The sequence below is a fragment of the Narcine bancroftii genome, chromosome 2, assembly GCF_036971445.1.
Source record: "Narcine bancroftii isolate sNarBan1 chromosome 2, sNarBan1.hap1, whole genome shotgun sequence".
Classification (NCBI taxonomy): Eukaryota; Metazoa; Chordata; class Chondrichthyes; order Torpediniformes; family Narcinidae; genus Narcine; species Narcine bancroftii.
In genome coordinates, this window is record NC_091470.1 from 140,916,691 (window position 1) to 140,943,749 (window position 27,059).

At 43.9% G+C, this 27,059-nt stretch overlaps 2 protein-coding genes across 10 annotated transcripts in view; both read left to right on the forward strand.

The window, feature by feature from the left end:
• Positions 1-6,437, forward strand: part of LOC138754259 (probable pleckstrin homology domain-containing family N member 1) — a 45,361-nt gene extending 38,924 nt beyond the window's left edge. For all 3 annotated transcript variants that reach the window (XM_069918205.1, XM_069918206.1, XM_069918207.1), the window contains 2 exons: positions 4,828-4,904; positions 5,410-6,437. In XM_069918205.1, coding sequence (XP_069774306.1) covers positions 4,828-4,904; positions 5,410-5,493 — 161 coding nt within the window. In that variant the 3' untranslated portion in view covers positions 5,494-6,437. The remainder of the gene's footprint in view (positions 1-4,827; positions 4,905-5,409) is intronic.
• A 14,070-nt stretch (positions 6,438-20,507) lies between these two features.
• LOC138754258 (cyclin-L2-like) overlaps positions 20,508-27,059 on the forward strand; it is a 30,575-nt gene continuing 24,023 nt past the window's right edge. For 4 of the 7 annotated variants that reach the window (XM_069918198.1, XM_069918202.1, XM_069918203.1 and 1 more), the window contains exons 1-3: positions 20,508-20,735; positions 24,975-25,049; positions 26,249-26,358. In XM_069918198.1, the coding sequence (XP_069774299.1) occupies positions 20,517-20,735; positions 24,975-25,049; positions 26,249-26,358 (404 nt within the window). In that variant the 5' untranslated portion in view covers positions 20,508-20,516. Of the gene's footprint in view, positions 20,736-20,913; positions 23,045-24,974; positions 25,050-26,248; positions 26,359-27,059 lie in introns of all 7 variants that reach the window. The other 3 variants (XM_069918200.1, XM_069918199.1, XM_069918201.1) reach the window with 3 other exon arrangements.

Sequence of the window (27,059 nt, forward strand, 5' to 3'; positions counted from 1 at the left end):
TGGGGAAAAAAAGGGATTAAAAGAATAGAAAATTGTTTTTCAGGAAGTAGATTCTTATCCTTTGAACAAATGAGAGATAAGTACAATATAACTGGAGATACAGCGCTGGCATATTACCAATTGAGATCCTACTTGAAGGATAAATTAGGAAGCAGTTTGAGTTTGCCAGAGGGAAGTAACCTTGAATATGTGATTACAGATACAATGTTAATCAAAAGATTTATAACAAATATGTATATTAAACTGCAAGAAAAGGAGAATGAGGAAACAAATGGTAAAACTAAACAAAAATGGGAACAAGATTTAAATATAAAGATAAAAAAGGAAACATGGGAGAAATTATGTTCTGGAACGATGAGAAATACAATAAATACGAGGCTACGTATGATACAATATAACTGGTTACACAGACTATACATTACACCGCAAAAGTTAAATAAATGGGACCCAACAGTATCTGATAGATGTTTTCGATGTAAAAAAGAAATGGGAACAACAATTCATGCAATCTGGACATGTGAGAAAGTAGAAAAATTTTGGGAAGATCTCAATCAGATATTAAATAAAATAACAGAAAACAATATACCAAAGAATCCAGAGATCTTTCTCCTAAGTAACATAAAAAACAAAGAATTTGGAATTGATTTGGAGGATGCACAAAAAAGATTTGTTAAGAAAGCTCTAGCCGTAGCAAAAAAATGTATTATGTCAACCTGGAAATTGGAAGATAATCTGAAAATACAACAATGGTATATAGAAATGAATAAATGTATTCCATTAGAAAAAATTACATATAGTTTAAGAAATAATATTGAAATATTCGAACAAATATGGGAGCCTTTCATTAAATACAATAGCGAAAACCTACCGGGGACAATCATTACCTAAGTTGATGGAAGGAGAAGGAAAGAAAAGAATGGACTCAGTAGAATTTCTGGTGTATTTTTGTTGAATGACAACATTGTCTGACTGGTTTAATGTAACCTAGATTGTATACCTAAAATGGATGGGAGGGGGGGTGGGGGGGTGGCTTGGGAGGGGGGGGGGAGAAAAAGTCACTGTATATGTGTGAAAAAGAAAAAGTGTGTATCATGGCTAATGTGATTTATGGTGTGAAAAATAAAAAATTTTTAAAAAATAAAAAAAAAGGCAGACGCAGCATGGTTTTAGAAAGGGAAGATCTTGTTTGACAAACTTGTTAGGATTCTTTGAGGATATAATGGGTACGGTAGATAGAGGGGAACAGGTTGATGTTGGCTATTTGGATTTCCAGAAAGCGTTTGATAAGGTGCTGCACAAGAGACTTCTCAGTAAGTTACAGGAAAGTGGAGTCCGGGGAAGTATATTGGCCTGGATTGAAAATTGGTTGTCTGACAGGAGGCAGAGAGTCGGGATAAATGGGAATTTTTCAGGTTAGCAGAGAGTGGTAAGTGGAGTGTCGCAGGGGTCAGTGTTAGGCCCACAACTGTTCATCTTTTACATTGAAGACTTGGAGGAGGGGACAAAATGTGGTGTAGCCAAGTTTGCGGATGACATCAAATTGAGTGGAAGAGCAAATTGTAATGAGGATGTTGAGAGTCTGCAGAGGGATAGAGTTAAGCTGGATGAGAGGGCAAAGGTCTGGCAGATGGAGTACAATGTTAGTAAGTGTGACGTTATCCACTTTGGCAAGAAAAATAAAAGAGCTGAATATTATTTAAAGGGTGAAAAACTACAGCATGCTGTTGTGCAAAGGGACTTGGGAGTGCTTGTTCATGAATCGCAAAAAGTTAGGTTGCAGGTGTAGCAGGTTATTAAGAAGGCAAATGGAATGTTGGCCTTCATCGCTAGAGGAATTGAATTCAGGAGTAGGGAGGTAATGTCGCAACTGTATAAGATACTGGTGAGACCGCACCTGGAGTACTGTGTCCAGTTCTGGTCTCCATATTTGAGGAAGGATATACTGGCTTTGGAGACGGTCCAGAGGAGGTTTACTAGGTTGATCCCTGGGATGAAGGGGTTGACTTATGATGAAAGATTAAATCATCTAGGATTGTATTCGCTCGAGTTCAGAAGAATGAGAAGAGATCTTATAGAAACATATAGGATTATGAAGGGTATGGATAGGATAGATGTAGGAAGGTTTTTTGAGCTGGCCGGGGAAACTAAAATGAGAGAACACAGTTTCAAGATTCGGGGGAGTAGATTTAGGACAGAGATGAGGAAAAATAGTTTTTCCCAGAGAGTAGTAAATGTTTGGAATTCTCTAACCAGGGAAGTGGTTGAGGCTGCCTCATTAAACATATTTAAAATTCGGTTAGATAAATTTTTACATGATAGAGGAATTAGGGGATATGGGGAGAAGGCAGGTAGGTGGAGTTAGGTCATAAATTAGATCAGCCATGATCATATTGAATGGCGGAGCAGGCCCGATGGGCCATTTTTGGCCTACTCCTGTTCCTACTTCCTATGTTCCTATGTTACTATGCTAAGAGTATTGGAAAATGGCAAATGTAGTCCCTTTGTTTATAAAAGGGTAATAGTAAGAATCCTGAGAATTATAGACCAGTAAGGCTTACATCAGTGGCAGCAAACTATTATAGAGGATTCTTAAGGATAGGATCTATGAGCATTTGGAGAAGTACAGTCTACTCAAGGATAGTCAGCATGGCTTTGTGAAAGGAAGGTCATGTCTCACAAGCCTAATTGAGTTTTTTGACAAGCTAACAAAAGAAATTGATGAAGTTAGGGTGGTAGATGTGATGGATTTTACCAAGGCATTTGACAAGGCTCCCCATGAAAGACTTGTTCAGCAAGTTATGAGGCATGGGATCCATGAAACTTTGGTTGTGTGGATAAAAAATTGGCTTACATGTAGATAGCAGATAGTAGTAAAAGGAAAGTATTCTGTCTGGAGGTCAGTTTGTAATGCAGTACCACAGGATCTGTTCTGGGATCCCTACTCTTTGTGATTTTTATAAATGACCTGGATGAAGAGGCGGAAGAATGGGTCAGTAAGTTTGTGGGTGATACAAAGGTTGGAGGAGTTGTAGATGGAGCTGAAGGTGACAAGAGAACATAGACAGAATGCAGAGTTGGGCAGAAAAGTGCCAGATGGAACTCAATCTGAATGTGAGGTGATGCATTTTGGAAGTCCAAACCAGAAGGATGAGTAAAGGGTTAATGGGTGGTTACTTAAGAGTGTGGATGAACAGAGGGACCTTGGGATGCAAATCCATACATCCCTCAAGGTTGCCGCGCAGGTTGATAGGATAGTTAAGAAGGCCTATTGGATGCTGGGCTTCATTAATGGGGGATTGAATTCAGGAGTAGAGAGGTCATGTTGCAACTCTACAAATCTTTGGTAAGACCATACTTGGAGCATTGTGTTCAGTTCTGGTCAACTCATTATAGGAAGGATATGGAAGCTAAGGAGAGGGTATAGAGATTTACCAAGATGTTCCCTAGATTGAGAAACAAGTCTTATGAGGCAAGGTTAACAGAGCTGGGACTTTTCTCTTTGGAGCATAGAAGGATGAAATGAGACTTGCTAGAGGTCTACAAGATTATGAGAGGCATAGATAGGGTGGACAGCCAGCACCTGTTTCCAAGGTCAGGAATAGCAAACACCAGAGGAGATTTGTACAAAGTGAAGGGAAGAAAGTTTAGGGGAGACATCAGGGGTACATTTTTATGCCTTGTCAGGGGTGGTGGTGGTGGTGGTGGTGGTAGGGGCATTTAAGAGACTCCTAAAAAGACACATGGATGGAAGAAAAGTAGAAGGTTACTTTTTTAAGGAATATATTGAGTTGGGACAACATCATGGACTGAAGGGCCTGTATGGTGTTGTAATGTTCTATATTCTGAAATTGCTCACAATACTCCGTGAGGTTTCACCAGTACCTTATAAAGCCTCAACTTCACATCCCTGCTCCTGTATTCTATTCCTCTTGAAATGAACGCCAGCATTGCATTCGCCTTCTTCAACACTGAGTCAACCTGTGAGTTTATCTTCAGGCTATCTTGCTCGAGGACTCCCAGGACCCTTTGTATCTGGGTATTTTCAATTTTATCTCCATTTAAAAAATAGTCTGCTTATTTGTTTTTTATACCAAAGTGAACTTTGCAACATTTGCCACTTCTCTGCCCATTCTCCAGGCCTTCTGCAACTTCCATGTTTACTCCACACTGCCTCCTCCTCCACCTACCTTTAGATCATCTGAAAATTTGGTCACAAAGCCGCTCATTCCATAATCCAAATCATTAAAACATGAAAAGAAGTGGCCCCAACACTGACCCTTGTGGACACCACTAGTAACTGGCAGCCAACCAGAATATGACCCCTGTATTCCAACTCTCTGCTTCCTGCCAATCAGCCAATGCTCTGCCCACACCAGTATGTTTCCTGTAATACCATGGCTCTTACCTTGTTAAGTAGCCTCATAAGTGACACCTTGTCAAATAACTTTTGAAAATCCAAATACACATCTTCATTATCCAACCTGCTTGTCATTTCCTCAAAGAATTCCAATAGGTTTGTCAAGCCCTTAAGGAAACCATACTGGCTTTGATCTATCCTGTCATGCCTCCTGCCTCCAAGTACTCCATAACCTCTTCCTTGACAATTGACTCCAATGTCTTCCAAACCACTGATGTCTATAATTTCCTTTCTGCTGCTTCCCTCCCTTCTTGAATAGTCGTGTGCCATTTGTGATTTTACAGTCCTCTGAGACCATGCCATTATATGCCCTTAGATCTTGGTGAGGCTACCTATCAATGAGGCTTTACTGTGTAAAGTTCTTGATGAATGTAAAGTGACTTGTTGTTCACACAAAGTCTCATCTACAGGAGAAATGATGGAACCCGTGAAGGTCTCCTGTGCCAAGCCAGGCGAATATAAAAAGTGGTTTTTCCACCTACAAAAGGTATTGTCCTGAATTTAATCAACTCACAATGAGTTAAATCCAATGAATGGAGAATAGAGGAGACTAGATGATATAAACCCATTGTGTCTTCACTCCACAGCCTAATACCCAGGTTTGGATTTAACAGAATTTTCTGCTTGTGTGTAGCATTCTTGGGCAGATCTAAGTCCTGAATCAGAGTGAAGATCAAGCAATGAGAAGCAGGCAAAGGGGAATATGCCAGAGAATCTGCTGGAGGGGGTAAATCTAGGAGGTTGCATCAGATAACTGGAATCTCGGGAGATTAAAAAGGGATGGGGAAATCCGAGGGACCAGAGGTGGAAGCATAAAAATGTAACAGAGTCGCCATGTTACCCATTTATTTCCACATTACTTAACTAGAGAAAGTGGTCTTTTTCTGATGTACCCAAACAACAAGTATCTGGCTTTGCATTACTGAAAGGCCAACTGTGGGGTTGGAGATCTGATTTCTGGAAGGTGACAGTGTTCTTGTGTTTTCTTTCAGCCAGACTACAGCATCAACACTCTGCCATTCAACAGGGAACGTCCACCCTGCCTGCCCAAGAAGAGGAAGAGCTGCCATTACTAGAACCTTGTTTGCACCAAACCATAACTCAAGCCAAAGTTACTGCACTTTGACAATGGAGATGCTGATACAATGTTCAGACAGCCATTGGGTCTGAACCTACCTAGCCAGGGCCTGGCCTTGTTTCTTCAAGACACTCCTTGTTGACTGCACAGCCTCACAATTCATAGCTGGACAGTTGACAGCTTTGCTGAGACAGTGGTAAGCTCTGTGGATGGCTTCTTGAAAATTATGCATGTGTGGGTGTTGCTGAAGTTGAAACAAAGCCAAGTTGTCATACTCCTGCACAGCTGGAGAACTATGAGTTGTTCCTTCTGAATCAACAATGATTCTTTGCTTTCTGACACACATCAGCATGGCCAACAGCGGCTGGCCATTCATTGTCCAACTTTGGTAACTTGGAAAGATTGCACTGGGCCATACAACAGACTGCAACTATGCCACAGTGGAACTTCACAAATAAGCTGGGCCTTCATTGCAGGAAGGTGGTGAACATGCAGCCGGTCTCCTACCTGGGAACATTGATTGCTCCAGCACTCCCTGGGGGATGAACTTGATTGTTCCTCAAGTTTTCTCACAAAAATAATTAAAGAATTCCCAAAACATTTCTTGTTTCTCCTTCCTCGTCCACTGGCTGGTACCAACCAAATGACCCCGCCCCCACCCACTGAGCCTGCTCCCACATACTGACCCCTCCACATTAATCCCCCCTAAACTGATTTCACTCCCACCCCACACTGACCCTGCTGTCAACCTGGTGGTGCAGCCACACAAATATGGAGAGCACCGGGAGCATGTCTTGTCCTATACAATCATCTCAATGTGAACCCAGCCTAACACCTACTGAATATAAAATTATTACCATTCGACATATATCATGTGTGTTTTGGACCTCATCAAAGTGCCTGCACTCTGTACAACTCAATTAAATGGAATATTCCAGAAAAGCTGTCTCTTTCCTCTACCTTCTTTCTGTTTAGCAAACGAATGAAGTTTCTCCATGAACAATGAAGTAAGTAGTTCTCACCACAGAACTTTGGGAGCCATTAGAGATGGAACGGAGTGGGTGTTGGGGTGGGTGTTGGGTTAGGTGATGCTGGGGTTGGTTTTGGGGTGGGTAACACTGGGGGAAACATATCTAAGGAAAGTAATGAAAATGCAGCTGTTCTAATGCCACACTAGTAAACATCAGTCTCTGTGTGACAGTGTAAGTTTTGCACTGGCATCCTGTCCCAGGAATTAACGGGGAATTTACTGGGACTGGTCCAGAGCAAAAGTCCGAACGCCAGCATTAAATGACATATTTTCTTGCTGGGGATTAAACACCTCTTCCCCTATTCATATCCCCGCCATTTGCTGACACTCGCATGCTGATAAAACCAGTGGAAAAGGGACAGCAGAAAATCACCCACTTCCAGTTGATCCCCAGGGATCAATGGAGAAGCAATTAGTGTCCCAATTAAGGGTGGCCCAGTGGAAACGGTACAAAGGGCTTCCTATCCTGGTACACTGCACAGACAATTAACTGGGAGGAAAAGGGGCTCATCTCTCCATGACAGTAACAGTGTCAGTCTCTCAAGGATCACCCTTACAAACAGCTTATGAAGGACCATATAAAGTGCTACGAAGCTCTTAGACATGTGTTTTGGACATTGGGGGACAACCTCAAATGTTCACAGTGGACCAGTTAAAACCTGCACACATTGACTTAGAACAGCCTTTGCCACACCCAACAGTTCCACAGCATGGCCAGCCACCAAAGACAAATAAACTGGACTTTTCTGAGCTGGTTCGGGGATGGAGGGGGGGGGGGGGGTGGGTGCATGTAGTAGCACTACAAGTTCCAGCGACCCGGCTGCTGGACGTCATGACGTGATGACCTCATCGGGGCACGTGACACGGGGTATTTAAAAAGGTTGCGCGCGTCTGTAAAGTTTTGTTTGAATTTCCTCTCAACTGCGACTCGTTACTCTCTCTCCTCTCGAATTACCCACTGTGACATTAGTGGCTAGTTTCATCATTTCAAATAAACTTTAGCAACTTCCTGGAAGTGCTTTTTGTGTGTGTTCCAGGAAATCTTTCCTGTTCTGTCTGCAGCAGCATTGTTCTGCTGTGTCGAGAATCACAGCGTAACATAATCCAGTCCTTTTCAGACTAGGAAATAGTAAATGGAAAATCTAGTGCATAATCAGACATTTTCAAAGATCATTGGAAAGGGGTTGCGACATTTCTGTGGGGCTGTGGATTTTTGTTTCTCCTTCTGCAGCTTTTGGTTAATTGTCTTAATGGGAAAACATACGCAGAAAAGTCATGCTATTAAACGTGTTGGACCTGCAGCTGGTTCTCATTAGGAACCTCAGTTTAAAAGACTGCTCCAGTTGGCAAAAACCTCATTACAGGCAACAGTCAGGTACTGAGAAAAGAAATCCCACTGGGATCATGAGACACTGCCTGCTCACTCATATTTTCTCAGAAATTGCTTATTCCAGGGGCAGAAAAGAGTTGGTTTGAGTTGTTCCATACTGACAAAGTCTTGGCCAGCCTATATTGCCACTGCCAATACTGGATCACTTGGGGAGAGAGCCTCTGGGCAAACAGCTCTAGAGAAATACAACGGTCGGGCAGTGTCCGAGGAGAGAATTGTCAGTCAGTATTTCAGGTCAGGTTTCAGGACTATTTATCAAGACTAAAATTGAAGAGGAGATAAGAACATTTCAAATATTTCTTGCAGAAATATTTAAAATATCCTTAGCCACGGGCATGGTGCCAGAGGATTGGGGGGCAGTTCACATTGATCGGTTGTTTAAAAAAGGCTCCAAACGTAACCTTGGAAAGTATAGGCCAGTCTACCTGACGTCAATAATAGGTAAATTACTGGAATGTATTCTAAGTGTTTGGACATACAATTATTTGAATAGCCAGGGACTGATTAGGGATAATCAGCATGGCTTTGTGTATGGTAAGTTGTGTTTAACCAATCTTATAGAGTTTTAAATTTTAAATTTAATTTTTTTAAATTTAGACATGTAGCATGGTAACAGGCCCTTTGGCCCATCAGCCTGTGCTGCCCAATTTACACCCAATTAATCTACACCCCCAATACATTTTGAACGGTGGGAGGAAACCAGAGCCCCCAGGGAAAACCCACGCAGACTCAGGAAGAATGTACAAACTCCTTACACACAGCGCGGGATTTGAATCCCAGTCCTAATTGATGGCACTGTAAGAGTAGAGCTAACCGCTATAACAACCTTGCTGCCCCTTGTGATGGAGGGGTAAAAAATGCAATGTTTGAGAAACTCAGCAGGTCAAACAGTGCCCTTTATGTAGTAAAGATACATAACCAATGTTTTGGGATTGAGCCCTTCATCAAGGTGTGAGCAAAATGTAGTCAGTCACCCAAGCAGAAGCAGCTGTGGATATTTAAATCAATGCCCAGTCCTACAACTCAACCACCTCCATGACCTCATCGATTGTCACATGGTGGTGAGGAAGCATGGTGCTGTGGGAGAGGTGATCGTGAGGGAATGCCTTGCCTCAGGAGGGGAGGTACTGAAAGAACTCCACTCCTCAGGAAGAGAGGTCTGAGGGAATGCTGTGCCACAGGAGGGGAGGTGTTGAGGGAATGCCGCGTGGCAGAAGGGGAGATGCTGAGGGAGCACTGCGCTGTTGAAGGGAAGGTACAAGAAAAGTTAATGAAGGAAAGGCTATGGCTATTGTCTAGGTGGACTTAAGTAAGGCCGTTGGCAAAGTTCCCTGAAGGGAGGTTAGTCAGGAAGGTTCAGATGCTGGCCATTCTTGGTGAAGTAGTAAAATGGATTCGACAATGGCTGGATGCGAGAAGCCAGAGAGTGTCGGTGGATGGTTGTTTCTCAAACTGGAGGCCTGTGACTAGTGGTGTTTATATCAATGGTCTGAATGATAATGTGGTAAATTGGATCAGCAAGTTTACAGATTGGAGGTGCTGAGGACAGCGAAGAAGGTTCCAAAGTTTGCAGAGGGGTCTAGACCAGCTGGAAAATTGGGCTGCAAAATGCCAGATAGAATTTATTGCAGATAAGTGTGAGGTGTTGCATTTTGGAAGGACAAATCAAGGTAGGACATAGCCAGTGAATGGTAGGGCACCGAGGAGCATAGTAGAACAGAGGGATCTGGGAGTACAGATACATAATTCCCAGGTGAACAGGGTTGTAAAGAGAGGTTTTGGCTTATTGGCCTTCATAAATCAAAGTACTCATTATAGGAACTAGGATGTTATGGTAAAGTTCTATAAGTCATTGGTGAGGCCAAATTTGGAGTATTGTGCATAGTTTTGGTCACCTATCTACAGGAAAGATATCAGTAAGATAGAAAGAGTGCAGAGAAGATTAACCATATAACCATTTACGGAGTGGAAACAGGCCATGTTGGCCTTTCGAGTCCGCACCGGTTCACTGATTTTGTGCACCCTCTTCAGGCATTGGTTCCGGTAGATCTTCATTCAATAATTGTCCGAACTTCGGGAACTGAGTAACAGGGAAAGGTTAAACAGGTTAGGACTTTATTCCTTGGAGAGTAAAAGAATGAGGGAAAATTTGATAAAGGTAGTTAAAATTATGAGGGGTTTAGTGAAGAAGAAAGTACCAGATTATGAGCACATTTGTGTGAAATGGCCAGGGCATAGATGTGGTGATAGGAAGTCAAGGCTCAGGACTCCACCTTAGTGTCAAGAACTGGTTGAACTTTGGCAGCATTGAACACACAGTCCAGTTCTAAAGAGCAAACACAGATCCACAAATCTCTGAAGTTGTGACAACTTACTGGATGATTCCTGACAACTGTCATGATTCTAAAACATTTCTCCATCTCTGCAACACTTCAGCAGGAGTGAAAGCGAGATTGTTTAGAAGCATTGGTAAAGACAGGTGCTGAATGTGAGATTGGTGAATTCACTGCAGCCAATAAAAGGAAGGCAACCTTAATTGGAGTGACTGCTGTGGAGTAGCTGGTGTGTGAGAGGAGCCAAGGGTATGAGCAGCCAGTGTGTGAGCGGCTGAGCGTGTGCAAGTGGGTGGAATGTGTGAGTGGCATTTAGAGGCTTAGGCTCCAGAGGCTTCAGTAAACATAGGCTGAGGAAGCAGTGCCGTTGACAACAGCCCTATTGGAAAAAGACTTCAGTTGGAAGGTACAGGAAAAGTGAGGACTTTTTCTCTTGTAGTCTGAGCAGTGGAAATGGCAGCCAGGGGCAGTGGGAGGCTCCTGTTGCAGGATGTGGGAAATCTGGGACAGCACAAGTGTCCCTGACGACTATACATGAGGTGCACCCAACTGCAGCTCCTCACAGATCGAGTTAGGGAATGGGATTGAGTTGGGTAGACTCCAGATCATTTGGCAGGCAGAGCAAGTGATAGGCAAGAGCTATAATGAATCAGTCAGACCTAGGAGTCAGAAAGCAGGCTGTTGGGTGACTGTGATGAGAAGAAAAGGGAATAGGAAATCAGAGCAGGGCTCCTCTGTGGTGTTCCCTCAATAAAACTGTTTTGTCGAGGGGAGCCATATACCAGGGAAAAGCCACACCAGCTAGGTTTCTATCAAAGAAAATGGCCCTGTGGCTCAATGAGGAGGAGAGCTACAGTGGTAGGGGATTCATTGGTGAGGAGAATAGACAGGAGATTCTGTGGAAGGGGTTGAGATCCTCGGATGGTATATGGCCTCCCAGGTGCCAGGGTTAGACATATCTCTGATCAAGTCAATGAAATGCTTGAGAGAGGGTGAGCAGCCAGATGTGGTAGATCATGTGGGTACCAATGACAGATAGGAAAAGGGATGATAACATCCTGAAGGGTGAATCCAGGGAGTTAGGAAGGAAGCCAATGAACAGACCCTCAAGGGTGATAATCTCTGGATTGCTGTTTGTGCCACATGCTAGCAAGGGCAAGAATAGAGTTATAGCAGATGAATGTGTGACTGAAAAATTAGTGCAGGAGGCAGGAGTTCAGATTTGTGGATCATTGTAAATCTCCTCTGCACTCCTTCCAATGTCCTCAGAAGTGGCAATGCAATGAAAAGTTGAGCAGGATCTCACTAACTAGTTGTGACTAACTAGTTGTTACATACATATTCAGATGAAATACTTTAGAGTTCTCAAGAAGTTGAGTTGGCTGCTCTGGTGATTGGTTCATTCAATGCAACTGGGCAGTTCTTATTACAGATATTCAGTCTTCATGCCATGAACATGAAACATTGCAAGTTGAACCCTCCAACAATGGTCTTTGGGGACAGCATCCTCGCACTTGGCAGCCTAATTCACCAAGGATCTCCATCTCATTCCCTCAATGTGTAATGAGGAACCGCACCAGTACCCTGGCAGACAATGCGAACATGTAGAGGAACCTGGGGATAAAGCTGAGTCAATGTAATCTGGGAAAGAGAACTGAAAGCAGTGAACCAGATCGATGAGCAGCCTATGGCCTTTTGAAAACGGAACTCTGAAAAGAGATATGAGGAACTGAAGATAGGACAGAACAATTCCTTCATTGAAAACAATGCACCAGTCATTGATATCCAAAGTGGGCCTAACAAGTATTGTGGTTATTTGAATGTTGAAACAGAGCTCAACAGCAATGAACAGCTGGTCATTGGTCATGTGGCTGAAATGGACAAAATCCATGACAAAAGAAGCAATCCAAGTAACAAGTCAAAGGCTTCAGTGAAAGGTAACACAGGACAGTGTGAAAACCTATTCTCATCAGAATTCTTGTCTTGTGATAGCTCTAGAATGGAAGTCATTTTTTTACATTCAGTTTGAAAGTAGAGGCTGCAAAAACAGCAGTCCAGGGCACCAAGGTCAAGTGTTGAGACATAATTGTTGACAAGACTCCATTTAATGTAAAATGGGGACAAAGTAGCATAGGTCAAATTACAGTCTAGTGTGTTCTGTTGCAGAAATACTTTTTCAGAATATTCTTGACCAAAATACAAAGAAAGGAAAACAAACACAGTTTTCAATCGTCCCATTTCATCTCATGAGGCAGCAAAGGAAGGCAGCAGGGTTACAGGTGCACGTGGATAGACAGAACTTGTTGGAATTCTGAGTCTAGGAGATAGAGGCAGCACTGAGCATGTTCCAAAAAACAACAAGAGAATAAACAACATTGGTGAGGACAAAAAGGCCAACAAATGTTCTCGAAACTTGGAAATTTTACATTGAGACCTTATATCTAAACATATTGCAAAAGCAGTCTTAGTCGGGAGTTATAGTCATCCAGCACGGTACAGGGGGGAAACACGAAGTCTGCAGGCACTGTCATTGTAGTAAACACAGAGAAATGCTGGAGGAACTCAGCCAGTCTCACAGCGTCCATAGGAGGTAAAGATATTACCAACGATTCGAGCCTGAACCCTTCTTCAAGGGAGAAGCAAATATCAGGCAAGAGGAAGGGAGAAGTATGGGAGGGGGAGGAATCCAGACCAACAGACAAAAGGCGTTAATTGGATATGATAAAAGAGTAAAGACCCAAAACATTGGTAAAATATCTTCACCTCCAATGCTGAGTTCTTCCAGAGTTTCTGTGTTTTCCCACTGTACAGGCCCTTTGGCTCATCTCATCCACACCAACTAATACTAACCAGGCGGAAGATCTGGAGAGAGTTAAATGCAAAACCACACTAACCTTGTTAAATGCAGGACAGATGTAACAAATAGATGCAGAGCTGCAGATCCTCCAGGCAGCATTTGCTGACAGATACACAGTTAATGTTTTCTGTTGAAAGAATTTCATCAGAACTGGAAAAGGTATGCTTATTTAACTTGGATTTGGTGCTTCTCTTGCTGCCCTGCTTCTAGGTGATGATTTACTGTAAGGTTGGAGAATGACACTATTGTGGTTTCAGCTGCAAGATATGACCAGCAGGCGAGTGACTCCTGAATCTCTGAGTATCAACCTACCTGATGACCACAAATTAGTTTATCAAAATTCTAGGAATAAATCCCAAGCAAATTCAGAAAGTCATGGAAGTGTGCATGATGCTGTCATGATAATGAATATGTACGAGATATACCGGAAGTCACGTGGTATGAGGGAGAGATAAGAACACAAGCAGGAGAACAAAGGAAACCGGAGAATAAAAAGACACTAAGAAGTTTACCTGATAAACTTGTGTTTAATGTTTTATTAACTTCACATTTCGGGCCACAAATGTGACATTGGCGACGAGGATGAAAGAAGCTTGAAGAAAATTAAAGACTAAACAAGATTACAGAGGATTACAGACAACTTCATACATTATACTCTGACAATGGTCCACAATTCATTTCAGAGACATTTGCAGAATACATGAGGACCACAGGTATCCACCATCATAAAGTAACTCCGAAATGGCCGCAAACCAACGGAGAAGTAGAGAGACAAAATCAGTCCATTGAAAAACGATTGAGGATTGCACACGCAGAAGGACAAAATTGGCGAGAAGCATTGCTATCTTATGTGGCTGTCTATCGAGCAATGCCTCATGCAACCACTGGAAAAAGTCCTGCAGAAGCATTTTTTGGGAGAAAAATCCGCACAAAAATGCCAGAAATAAAGGAAATCCGAGACGACCAGGAGATGAGGGACCACGATGCTGTAAAGAAAGGTGCAGCAAAGCTGTACACAGATTCGAAACGTAGAGCCAAGTACTCAGACATCATGCCAGGAGATAATGTTCTAGTGAGGCATGAAACTGGTGGTAAGCTAGACACACCTTATTACCATCAACCCTATACTGTCGTATCCAGAAGTGGCAGTATGGTGACAGTCAAGTCTCCGACTGGAGTCCTGTATAAGAGAAATGTATCAGGTGTAAAAAGGTACCAGTCCAGAGATGCATCGAGTGAAGAGGTTGAAAGGTCAATACGAGATGCTGAAACTGAGAGACCTGATGATGTTCCAGAGGCAGTTACCAGCACTCCTGATGAAGTGACTAGAGCGCAAGAAACACCCGAAGCTGTGGCGAGCAGTATTTCCGACGCCGAGAGTGAACAACCGAGAAGCGACGACAATATCGCAGGCAGGCCGAAACGAAACCAGAAAGCGCCCAAACGATACGAAGACTTTGTGCCATAGTTTTAATAAGAACTTTGGGACAGTATTTTAATCTTATATCATAAAGTGCATGTATGAGTGCTGTAGGAAGTAAACTTTATGTAGTTGAGTTATAGTATTACCATTAGTTACGATGTTTGTATGTTTCCGAGGGATATTGATAAGTGAAGGTAAAGTTTATTTCTGATTAAAGGAGGGATGTCATGATAATGAATATGTATGAGATGTACCGGAAGTCACGTGGTATGAGGGAGAGATAAGAACACAAGCAGGAGAACAAAGGAAACCAGAGAATAAAAAGACACTAAGAAGTTTATCTGATAAACTTGTGTTTAATGTTTTATTAACCTCACATTTCGGGCCACAAATGTGACAGAAGCCCAATGTGAAGTTGGGCTCAGTAATTCCCATTGAGTGGAGCCAAATGGGGTCTGATTTGTGTGCATACAATTTTGCCATATTCACATTTAAATATTAAATTTAAATGTAGACATACTGCACAGTAACAGGCCCTTTCAAGTACATGTCGCCCAATTTACCTACAACCCCCGGTAAATTTTGAAGGGTGAGAGGAAACCAGAGCCTAGTTTTGATGAAAGGGGTAGTCCGCCTACTGCTGACCCCATCTAGATCAGGCAGAACAGACAGATCAGTATGTCAATCAGTGTGCAATGTTGCTTGACCACAGTTCTTTCATTTTGGTACTCATTACTCCAGCTGATGCTTTCTCTGAATCATGCAAGGGTATACACATAGAAAGGGAGGCGGATCTCCCCCATACCATCAGTAACTCCATCAAAATTTGAGTCATCTGCGAACTTTCTGATCATATTCTCAACATCTACTAAATCACTTCCAGATACAGTAAAACCCCTCGTATCCAGCATCTATGGGGATTGGTAGATTCCACATAAGTCATTTATTGTCACCTGACTAAAGTATAACCTGACGAAACAGCATTCTCCGGTCCTTGATGCAAAATCAACCAGACACAGAACCAGACATAACTCACATACAAATAATACATATGCAGGTCACGTATTATAGCTATAAAAATAAATATATAAATATTATTTTGTACAAATGAGAATCTCAGATGTTAATATGAACAATTCCTTTGATCATTTAGCATTAATTCAGATAAATAATTTTTCCGGTCGCTTGAGATGGGATGTTGCATGATTGGCAAATTAACAGCAAGGTGTGCCAATTTTAAACTTCCGTATTTTTTATCTATTTATTTTCCACGATAACTTTGCCGATATTTCTGCTGGTTGCTTGAATTCTGGATAACAGGATTACAAAATCCCATCATCATTTTAGATCCAACCTAACTTGAAAAAAACATATGGTCATGTACACTGACCGCAACATGGTAACAGAATGTCCAAACTTAAACTTTTCAGGACAAGAAATGAAAATTACAACTCAGAGAGTCAGCAAAATCACTGATCCAGAGCTTTGAAGTGAAAATGAAGATTAAATTTCTTACTGAAAGTTGCATCTCTAATTCTGAGTGAAGATCTAACAATCTAATTCCAGCATTCAGCAAGATGCGTGCATATAATCTTACTAATTGTATCTTAGCTTTAGTTTGAGCTGGGTTCCTGGCACACAAATGGGGAAGATGGGATTTTCTGACGTGAGTTAATTTTGTTATTTTCCTGCTTGTAATTGCAGCATTATTTCTGAATTGGATTAGGTGCCATCATTAAAAATAAATATTTTATTAAGGAATGGTCAGAATATTCCATTTGGGGTGGCACAGTTAGCATAGCAGTTAGAACAACGCTGTTACAAAGTCAGTGACCCAGGTTCGAATCCTATGCTGTCTGTAAGGAGTTTATACCTCCTTCCCATCAATGTGTGAGTTTTCTCCAGGTACTCCAGTTTCTTCCCACCCTTCAAAAACATACTGGGAGTTGTAGGTCAATTAATGGGGAAGATCCAATTGTGCTGGGTAGGTCACGTCTCCAGAATGGAGGACCATCGCCTTCCCAAGATCGTGTTATATGGCGAGCTCTCCACTGGCCACCGAGACAGAGGTGCACCAAAGAAGAGGTACAGGACTGCCTAAAGAAATCTCTTGGTGCCTGCCACCTTGACCACCGCCAGTGGGCTGATATCGCCTCAAACCATGCATCTTGACACCTCACAGTTCGGCGGGCAGCAACCTCCTTTGAAGAAGACTGCAGAGCCCACCTCACTGACAAAAGACAAAGGAGGCAAAACCCAACACCCAACCCCAACCAACCAATTTTCCCTTGCAACCGCTGCAACCGTGTCTGCCTGTCCCGCATCGGACTTGTCAGCCACAAACAAGCCCGCAGCTGACGTGGACATTACCCCTCCATAAATCTTCGTCCACGAAGCCAACCCAAAGAAAGAAGAAGAAGAAGAATTAGCATGGGCTTGTGGGCTGAAAGGGCCTGTTACCATGCTGTATTGTCTAAATTTAAATTTAACATTTTGGATGACTTTCAAGGCAAGAGTCTCAGTGTAAAGAACCATGCAGCTAGTGGCAAATCAGATAACAATCTGAGCTCCTAGAACTCAGTAGGAATGCTGGTCAGGATGCTGCTATGCAAATAAGTGTGCAGACTCTGGTGAGGCTTGAATTGTCAGCGATAGTCCTATTGTCATGTATTCTCTGTCCAATTGTATACTAAAAATTCTGACCTTTTCAAATTCCAGTTCACCCAATTTAGATGTTATATGTAACTTTTTGATATATTCAAAATTTGTTGTTTCACTAATGCAGACTAATTTATTCAGATTTATTGGGTGTATTTAAGGCAGAGATTGATAGGTTCTTGAATAGTCAGGGCATGAAAGGTTATGGGGAGAAGGCCAAGCAATGGGGCTGAATGGGAAAATGGATCAGCTCATGATTAAATGGTGGGGCAGACTCGATGGGTTGAATGGCCTATTTCTGCTCCTATGTCTTATTTCTATCACATCCTAATTATGCAGAAATCAAGCATATTCAATGTACTGCCTAAATTAAACCATTTCAAGAGGCTTTAATTATTAACCACGGAGATTTAACTGTTCATTATGCTTCTATCTGAGTCCTTGACACTAAAAATGCCAATTTTGGAGACAAAAGTTAGCATGTCAACAAGTGCAAACCGCTGAATGCATGGGCCATGACCACGTCAGTACACAAACAGTTCCACCAAAAGCGGTCACGTGAAAATGTAGCATCATATTCACAAGATTCCCTTCTTGTTCTTCAGCCAAACAATGTGGACAATTGTGGTGTGTTATATTATGTTTTTCTGAGTCCTAACTTAACAGGGATCAAAAACTCTAGGAGTGAATTGTTAAGGAACGGAATTTTAAAGTTTTTTTTTCTGAAGTGTGGCCACTTTTGGTGAAACTGCTTTTGTGCCAACCTCTCATGATCCTTACATTCATGGCAGTTTACTGTGACCTAATTACATGTAGAAATGCAAACAATTTTGCATTTGTTGAATATTTACCACTGGTACTAAAAGGTCCACAATCTTCTATCTCCACTTTCATTCCAATAACAATTGTCATGAGCTCATGGTCTTTACCTTAAATGTACCAATTCTGTCCACATACAGAGAAAAGGAGGAAAATCCAATGAAATTATACAAGAATAAAAACCTGAGTCTCAATGTGGACAAGACAAAGGAGAAGACTGTGGACTTCAGGAGGACCAGAGATGACCACCCTCCACTACACATTAGTATTCAGTAGTGGAGAGAGAAGGGAGCACCAAGTTTCTCAGAGTTCACTTAAGTAGTGACCATATCATCTCCTGACGTCAGGAAGGCACAACATCGACTGCACTTCCTTAGCAGGCGGAGGCGGGCAAGGCCACCGGCCACCATTCTGCCATCTTTCCACAGGAGCTCGATCAAAAGCGTCATGGCCAGCACCGTTACATTTGCTGTTGAAGATCAGATCGGAGGTCAATCCTCAGGTCCATATGAAGTGGAGGAAAGAGTAGACTAGAAACCAGAACTCCAGGAATAGTAGTAGTAAAAGCAGATAAATACAGCTAGGAAACCCAGAAGGTATCAAAAACAAACAGCAACAGAAAAGGTAACAGGTAAGAACAAAATGAGGAGGAAAGAAAGAAAATCTACCTTGGCAGCCCCAATGTCTCGACGACCAGGCGAGGCGGCCTTGCGTTGATGAAGATGGCGGGGCCTGCTCCGGGGAAGGCACCTCACCAAGATCGGTGTCGGAGTCACGGGTGATCCGAATCCCGCGTCAGAGGGCCAGGGGAAAAGTACAGGCAGCGCCGTGAGAGCGACAGTCCCTGCAACGCGGGAGACCCACGAACAGCGGGGATGGTTCGTGGGCAGGAGATGCACGTGGGCGGGAAGGCAAGCAGCAGGGATGGGCGCGTGGGCGGGAAGGCAAGCAGCGGGGATGGCGCATTGGCAGGAAAGCAAACGGCGGGGATGGCGCGTGGGCGGGAGACCCACGAACAGCAGCATGTGGGTGGGAAGGCGAGCAGCGGGGATAGGAGAGATTAGGAGGGCAAATGGGGATTTGACTGAGAGGGTAGCTGAGGTGAAGGAGTTTGAAGATAGGGGAGTGAGAATAGAAAATGGTAGAGATGCCTGGGGGAGAGGATGTGGGAAATATTGGAAATTTTTAGCCACAGAAATAATGTAACGATTTTCAGGGTTGGGAGTGGAGGGGCCCGGGGATTTCTTCAGGGAATGGATCCCTAAGGTGTTGGGGCAGGGAAGAGTGGGGGGTTGGCATCCAGAGAGAAAGCCAACCCCACCCCACCCCAATCCTCTTTCCCACGGCTGCGACTGGGTCAGAGACTGGCTCTGCCCTGAGGTACAAGGGGAGGGAGCGGATTCTTCAAGTGGCAGCTGTGGGCATGAGGGAAAGGGCAGGACTGGGTGAGTTTGAACGGGGGAAAGTTCTTCCCCCACCCCCCCCCTCCACCCCCACCCCCCCCCTCCACCCCCACCCCCACCCCCACCCACCAGTTATCACCACTAAAAAGGTGCCAAAAATTTGGCCCAATCCAGAAGCTCCGAAAGTAGCAACAGAGAATTAATTTTACACGGCTTCATCCGGCCACCCTGAAAGTGCTGCCTAGGATGGAAAAGAAGTTTTTGTTATGGAGGCAACAAGGTATATAAATATCTCAATCGTTGCCCAGGACAATCCCTGAGGAAAGGCATAGGGGAGAAAGTGAAAGATAAAGGATGATGTGGCTGTAAATAGTGCAGATATAATAAAAGATTATTGTTCTTTGCTTGTTATTACTTTAAGTTTGATGGGGGCTCTGGGGCACTGCAGGAGGCTGTGAGGTGGATCAATGGGCCCAGGGGTAGGGTCTGAGGGAGGGGGTGAGAAGGGGTAGGGGAAGGGTCTGAAGGAGGGGGTGAGAAAGGGTAGGGGGAAGGGTCTGAGGGAGGGGTTGGGGTAGGGAGGGAGAAGGGTCTGAGGGAGGGGTTGAGGTAGGGAGGGAGAAGGGTCTGAGGGAGGGGTTGAGGTAGGGAGGGAGAAGGGTCTGAGGGAGGGAGAAGGGTCTGAGGGAGGGAGAAGGGTCTGAGGGAGGGAGAAGGGTCTGAGGGAGGGAGAAGGGTCTGAGGGAGGGAGAAGGGTCTGAGGGAGGGAGAAGGGTCTGAGGGAGGGAGAAGGGTCTGAGGGAGGGAGAAGGGTCTGAGGGAGGGAGAAGGGTCTGAGGGAGGGAGGAGGGATCAGCAATGCCGGAGTTCATTCCCAGGGGCTCCACCTATCTACTTCACTACACCTCAGACCTTCCCCGATCCCTCACGCAGGGAAGATGTGAAGATGTCAGCGTGTTTTATTTCTCACCGACCTCGCCCCGAGCTGTCGGCAGCGATCCGTGATTGACGTCACCGAGCAGCCGCTCCCTAGTCAGTGTCGCGGTGACGTTAGCCCCATGGGCCGGTGGTGGGGGCGGGACTTCCTGTGGCTGAGAGAACGGCGCGGATGGAGGAGAGGCAGAAGATGGCGGCGAGCGGGATTCTGATCGGCGATAAGCTGTATTCTAGCATCGCGCTCACCCTGGAAAACTGCCTGATTTCGGAGGAAAAGCTTTCTCTGACTGCTTCTGTTTCGGACGGGCTGGATCCACAGGTGGAGACCGACCTGCGGATCGTGGGGTGCGAGTTAATACAAGCAGCCGGCATTTTGCTGAAGCTGCCTCAGGTAGGCCGCGACGCCTCAATGGAGCCCGGCGCGGAGTCTCATTCGGTCGCCTCTCGATGTAACTGGGCCTTTCGGCACGGGTTGGCGAGGGCCTGCAGTCACGGAGAGAGATGGGGTGGCTGGAATCGTATTCAAACGTGGCACCAACATAGACTGACAGCATTTCTATTGTCCGCAGACACGTCGGCGGAGTGAGACAGGCCACAGGCACCGAGCTTGGAGTTAAAACACAAAACTGGAGAAACTGCACGTCAGCTAGGATACGCGACTGGAGCCCTTCATCAAGATATGGAAAAAAGGTCGGCAGGCGCCCGAACTCGGCGTCTGCCTACATTGTGCTCATACCTTCATGAAGGGTCCAAGCCCGAAACACTGGCATGTATCTTTGCTATATAAATTACGATAGGCACTTTCAAGGTGCCTGGATTAACCCAGCTGCCTGGGTTAACAAGGCAATTTGGCTGCTTAGCGCCCCACTCACAAGGCAGCTGGAAAGGATCCGACCAGGTCAGCATGCACCTCAATCAACCTGGTCCCCGTCCTACCTCAGAGGTAGTCAGGGAACCCAGTTAAACTTAGCTAGGTCTTGTCCACCGGTTCCTTGAAAATGAAAATGGTCGACCTGATTATTCTGGTGATGTTGGCACTTGCGAGCGAATGTCACCAGGCAAGTTGGCGCCAAGTTCAAATGTAGAGGGGGAGCTCACCAGTGCAGGTCTGGAAAGTGGATATTATAACTTGGTTTAAATGTGCTTCCCAGGAAGAGTAAGGTTAAAATCTTTTACTTCATTTCATCTGGTGAGTATGTCTGCATCACCAGGTTGGCAATTTAGTGGGGTGATCCCCCTGCAGGTTAAAAGGTGCTGGGAGCACCTTCAACCCATTAAACTCACCTGGATCCCAGGAGGGCTACCTAGGTGCGGCAGTTTAAAAGCGCCTACTTTTGACCTGTAGAGTTTCTCCAGCATTGTGTTTTAATGTGAAAGGAGTTAGCAGCGTCAGGGTGTTAAATAGGAAATTAGATTAAGGCCGCGGGCAATGGCTTAACCATAGAACGCTACAGCACAGAAGCAGGTCCCTTCGGCCCTTCTAGTCTGTGCCGAACAATTTTTTTTTGCCTAGTCCCACTGACCTACATCCCGTCCATAGCCCTCCATACCTCTCCCATCCATATACCTGTACAAATGCTTAAATGTTAAAATTGTGCCCACATTCACATTGTACAGGAAGTACGGCTCAGAATAGATTTTAAAGTTCTTCAGTTTGATTACAAAGCCCTAAATGCACTTGCTCCCTTCTCTTGCATCACCGATCTCCTAACTTCCTAATCTGCTTCAAGGCCCCTCAGATTGGCAAATTTAGGGCACTTGGTTGTTCTGTGCTCAAATCACACAGGGGAGATCACACCTACACTATTGCAGCCCCCAAACTGGAACAACATTCCCCCTTTCATCAAATCAGCCCCTTTCTTTAAATCCTGGTTGAAGTTGTATTTTTGAAGTGATTGTTGATTGTTACCATGGAGTATGTACAATTCTGAACCTTGGGTACTCATTTTGTACTGCACTTTAAATAATTGTTTAAGTTAAAGATGTAATTTATGATCTGTACAGCACTTTGGTCATCTTGAGTTGTTTTAAATGTGCTATATAAATAAACTAAACCTCAGTTGGCAGCCCTCAGTTGGCAGCTCGTTCCACACTCCCACCACTTTCTGCGAAGAACTTCTTAAACTTTTCCCTTTTACTCTTAATCCATGTCCTCTGGTTAGGACACTTGACACAAAAACTATATATTTATAACCACATCCATTGGGATGATGGTGTGATGTCTAGTTTTTGTTGTATTGCTTGGAGAATTGTATTTTTTGACAGTTTTCTCCAAATATAAATAGTGTCCTTGACATTTTGATGACTTTCCTCTCTTCAAATAATAATTATAGACAGATACAATGGGGTTGCATGTTTTCTGACCCACAAAGTCCATTCTTCATTCAGTTATTCATACTGTGCCTAATATTTTCCCCAGATCTGCTCACCAACCAACCCATTTTTATTTTTGGATTACAATTGATAACTAGATTTGCAATTGAATATACAGAATTCAATGGGATTTTATCAAGGTCTGCCATGGGAGACTGGTCTAAACCAGATGTGCCCACAGAATCCAGGCTAATTTGAATCCAAAACGAGCTTGGTTGTAGGAGACGGATCAACCATGAAGTGAAACACGAAAGTCTGCAGATGCTGTTTTTGGAGTTAAAAACCAATGCTGGAGGAACTCAGCAGATCTTGCAGTGTCCATAGGAGGTAAAAATACGTAACTGACATTTCAGGCCTGAGCTTTTCAAGATATGAGTAAAAAGCATCAGGCGCCTGAGTTAAATGGGCAGAGGGAGGAGTGCAGACCATCAGACAACCTTATTTACACATTCTTCTCTATTTGTGCTTACCATTCACCCCTTATCTAATATCTCTTTACCAATGTTATTTATTTTGTTTTAAAATCCTCTAAATGAAATCCAGGACAGGGTAAATCTGGAATTTCTCTAGGCCTGAACCCACAATCCATTCTGATCGCTCTGCCTATCTTACCAACTGATTGCTTTGTTTAAACTGAGGATAACACTTCTCAATACAAAACCATAATTTCTTGTGTAATTTGCAAATTTAACAATTGTACCCCATATGTTCAAATTCCCATTGTTAATGTACAGGTACACGATCCTTTATCCGGACATCTAAAATCCGGCAAGTGGGGACCGGTGGCCGATGGATCGGGGGGGGTGGGGGGGGGGACTGCTGGGTGGCCGAGGGACTGGCGGCCGGGGGGAGACTGCTGGGCGGCCGAGGAACACAGTTGGGAGATACTGCTGGGCGGCCGAGGGACCAGTGGTCGGGGGACCAGAGAACAGGGGCGACGGCCGAGGGACCACAGTCGGGGGAAACTGCCAGGCGGCCAAGGAACGCGGTCGGGGGAGACGTCTGGGCGGTCAGGGGAGATATCTGGGTGGCCAAGGGAACGCGGTCGAGGGAGACGGCCGAGGGACCGCTGTCGAGGGAGACGGCCGAGGGACCACGGACGGGGGAGACGCCCAGATGTCTGAGGGACTGCGATCGGGGGAGACTGCCGGGCAGCCAAGAGATCGGCGGTCGGGAGAGACAGGGGAAACTGCCGGGTGGCCGAGGGACCACGGTCGGGGGAGACGGCCGAGGGACCGCGGTCGGGGGAGACTTGCCGGGTGGCCCAGGGTCCTGTGGTTGGGCAGCCAAGAAACTGGTGGTCGTGGGAGACGGCCACGGTAGACTGCCGGGCGGCCGAGGAACACAGTTGGGGAAGTCTGCCTGGCGGCTGAAGGACCGGTGGTCAGGGGAAATGGTTGAGGGACTGTGGTTGGGGGAGACGGCCAAGGGGCCGCGGTTGGGGGAGACGTCCAGTTGGCGAGGGACCAGTGGTCGGGGGAGACAGTCGAGGGATTGCGGTTGGGGGTGTGGTCGGGTGGCCGAAGGACCGCGGTCGGGGTAGGCGGCTGAGGGACAGCAGTTGGGTGACTGGAAAGGGGTGGGGGTGGATACGGCAGCACAATTCAGGTGGGCTTTCCGAAATCTGGAAAAATCTGAAATTCGGAACACACTGTCCCCACAAGGGTTCTGGATAAAGGATCGTGTATATGAAAGGAGCCCAGAACCCTTTTTTTTCCACTGTGACACTGCTGCTCATTTGATTCCAATTTCAAAAAAACCCATCTCTTTGGAAAGTTAAATCAGTTTAGTCAGATGGTATTTTTCCATCTTTTTTTCAAACTGTTATAATCACTTCTACCCGTGGGCATCTTCATGATGCATTCGTTCTTCACAAATTCCTTGTTAGACTGCTGCAGAGAATATTAGGAATCTTGGTTCTTGAGTGGGTCACTGGAGGGCATGGCATGCCAAGACAATCCCATCAACTTCCAGTCAATTGTTGTCTTGTGGGCAGGTTTTCACCTGATCCTATTTTCAGTTTAGTAATATAACTAGATAACTGCATCTGTGAGACTTGTAAACTCATGTTGGGATGAAGTTGAGTGAAAATTGAAAATATGTTTTAAATGTGCACTTTATACGGATTTGCATCAACTTAATTAAATTAGAAAAGGTAAATGCGTGTAATTAAAAGATTCTCATTTGTTAATTTAAAAAGATTTTAAAAAGTTGTGTGTACGATGGATTTTCATTATTGACATTTTCTTTGATTTAGGTAGCAATGGCAACTGGGCAAGTTTTATTTCAGCGTTTCTTCTATTCAAAATCTTTCGTGAAGCATCCCATGGAGGTAAGAATCAAAACAATTTGAAGTGTCAGGCTACCAAATGATATTCAGTCATACATAGAGAGCCTCTACTTCCCCACAGAGTCCATGTTTGGGATCGGGCCAGAACAGGAGCATGGTCCAAGTCTTGTGGTATTGAATACCTGTTGTCCTGCAATGGCAGCCTTTTGGTATTATTGTGAAGGTTACACGTATGAACTATTGGAAATGTATGGTGTGAAAGGAACGGTGCTAGAATATCTTTTGAACATTAAGAATCTGTAAAATCTTCACATGGGTGAACTTTTTCATTTTTTTTTATTCTCCTGTGCTATAATGCCTGTTCCTGATGTCCTTCCATTTACATCTGCCGGAAACCAGAACTATCCAAATGTTGGTCGAAGTTGGGAGTAGACAATGGCTTTTATTTTGTATTTAGATATTGGGCATAATTCTCACAATTCTGTAAGTCCACTGAATCTTTTGGTGAGTCTTGCATAAGTTTAATCAGGTTTCAATTATGTAAAACTGTACATTATAATTACGTAAATTCCAATGGAGTCTCACTAGCTACCAAAATATTCGGGGCTGTTAGCACTGCACTGTCTTCTGTGATAAAGCCATGCTCTTGATTTTGATCTTTTTGGGCTAATGTGTTATTTAGCCCATAATAATATTTAGTTCTCTGGAATCCTGAATCGCTTGTTATATCTGCTTGGCAAACCTCTGCTTCATGAACATGTAAAAATAATGTCTTCTGGCTGAGACAGACAACTGAAATATTATTGGCCTGCAAAGGTGAAAGTTCAAGATCTTGTAGCACTTCAAAGTGCTTATATTTGCTCCTTTGTTATTGATTTAACATGAGATATTAACCACTTAAAAATGGGTTCTGTTAATACTAGTATAATACTAGACCAGTGTCTTTGCTTGTATAACAGATATTGCAATTCACTAAAAAAAATGTTACCCTCTGGTTACTGTTTGAAATCAACCTGATCAATGATTAAAGCAGTTTAGCCACAAAAGCTTTGCCTGTGAAATACACATTTTTAAAACAAAATTGAATATGTGATATTTTTAAAATGCTTGCAGGTGGGAAGGGTTAACATCCAGATAATTAGCTAGCCATGGGAAGAGTTAGAAAATAGTCAGAAGATGAATTTAACAACTTGAAAGTTAACATCTTCCCGTTCATTTTCTCTCTCTCTCTCTCTCAACAGATATTATCAATGGCTTGTGTTCATTTGGCTTCTAAAATTGAGGAAGATCCCAGGCGCATTCGGGATGTCATCAATGTGTTTCATCATTTACGAAAACTCAGGGAGAAGAAGTAAGTTATTCATATTTAGGGTCTAGCAAGAATAAATGATTTGATGTGGAAGTTGAGCTGTTACAAAAGAAGACCCTTGCTATAACAACTTTCTCTTTGGGAGAAGAAAATGGGCCGAGTTGGAGAAAACTGGAAATATTTGTTTGAGACCACAAATTTATGAGAAGCTCCAAGTTGAGGAGGAGCAGTTTAAAGTTTTGTTTGTGTCCTGTGTGCTTATTAGGTTGTTTAAAATACACTTCCTTGAATAGTTAACAGGAATTGGCATGAATATGCCAAGATATTGCTACCATTTATAGGTCAGATAAAGCTACTGTTGTAGGGGATTTTAATTTCCAAGTATTGACAGGTAAAGTCATAGTGTGAAGGTTTAGATGAGGTAGAATTTGTCAAATATATACAGGAAAAGTTCCTCTGCCAGTATAAGGACCATCAAGGGAGAGGGTAATGCCTGATCTAGTCTTGTGAAATTGGGAAGGGCAAATAGATGAAATGCTCGTAAGTGAGCCTTTGGGGACCAGTAACCATTGTTCTATTCGGTTCAAGATAGTTATGGAGGGAGACAAGGTGGGACCATGAGTTTGGATGGTATGGTTAGCATAACAATTAGTACATCACTATTATATATATCGGGCTTGATTCCGGTGCTGTCTGTAAAGAGTTTGTACATTCTCCCTGTATCTACGTGAGTTTCCTCCCAC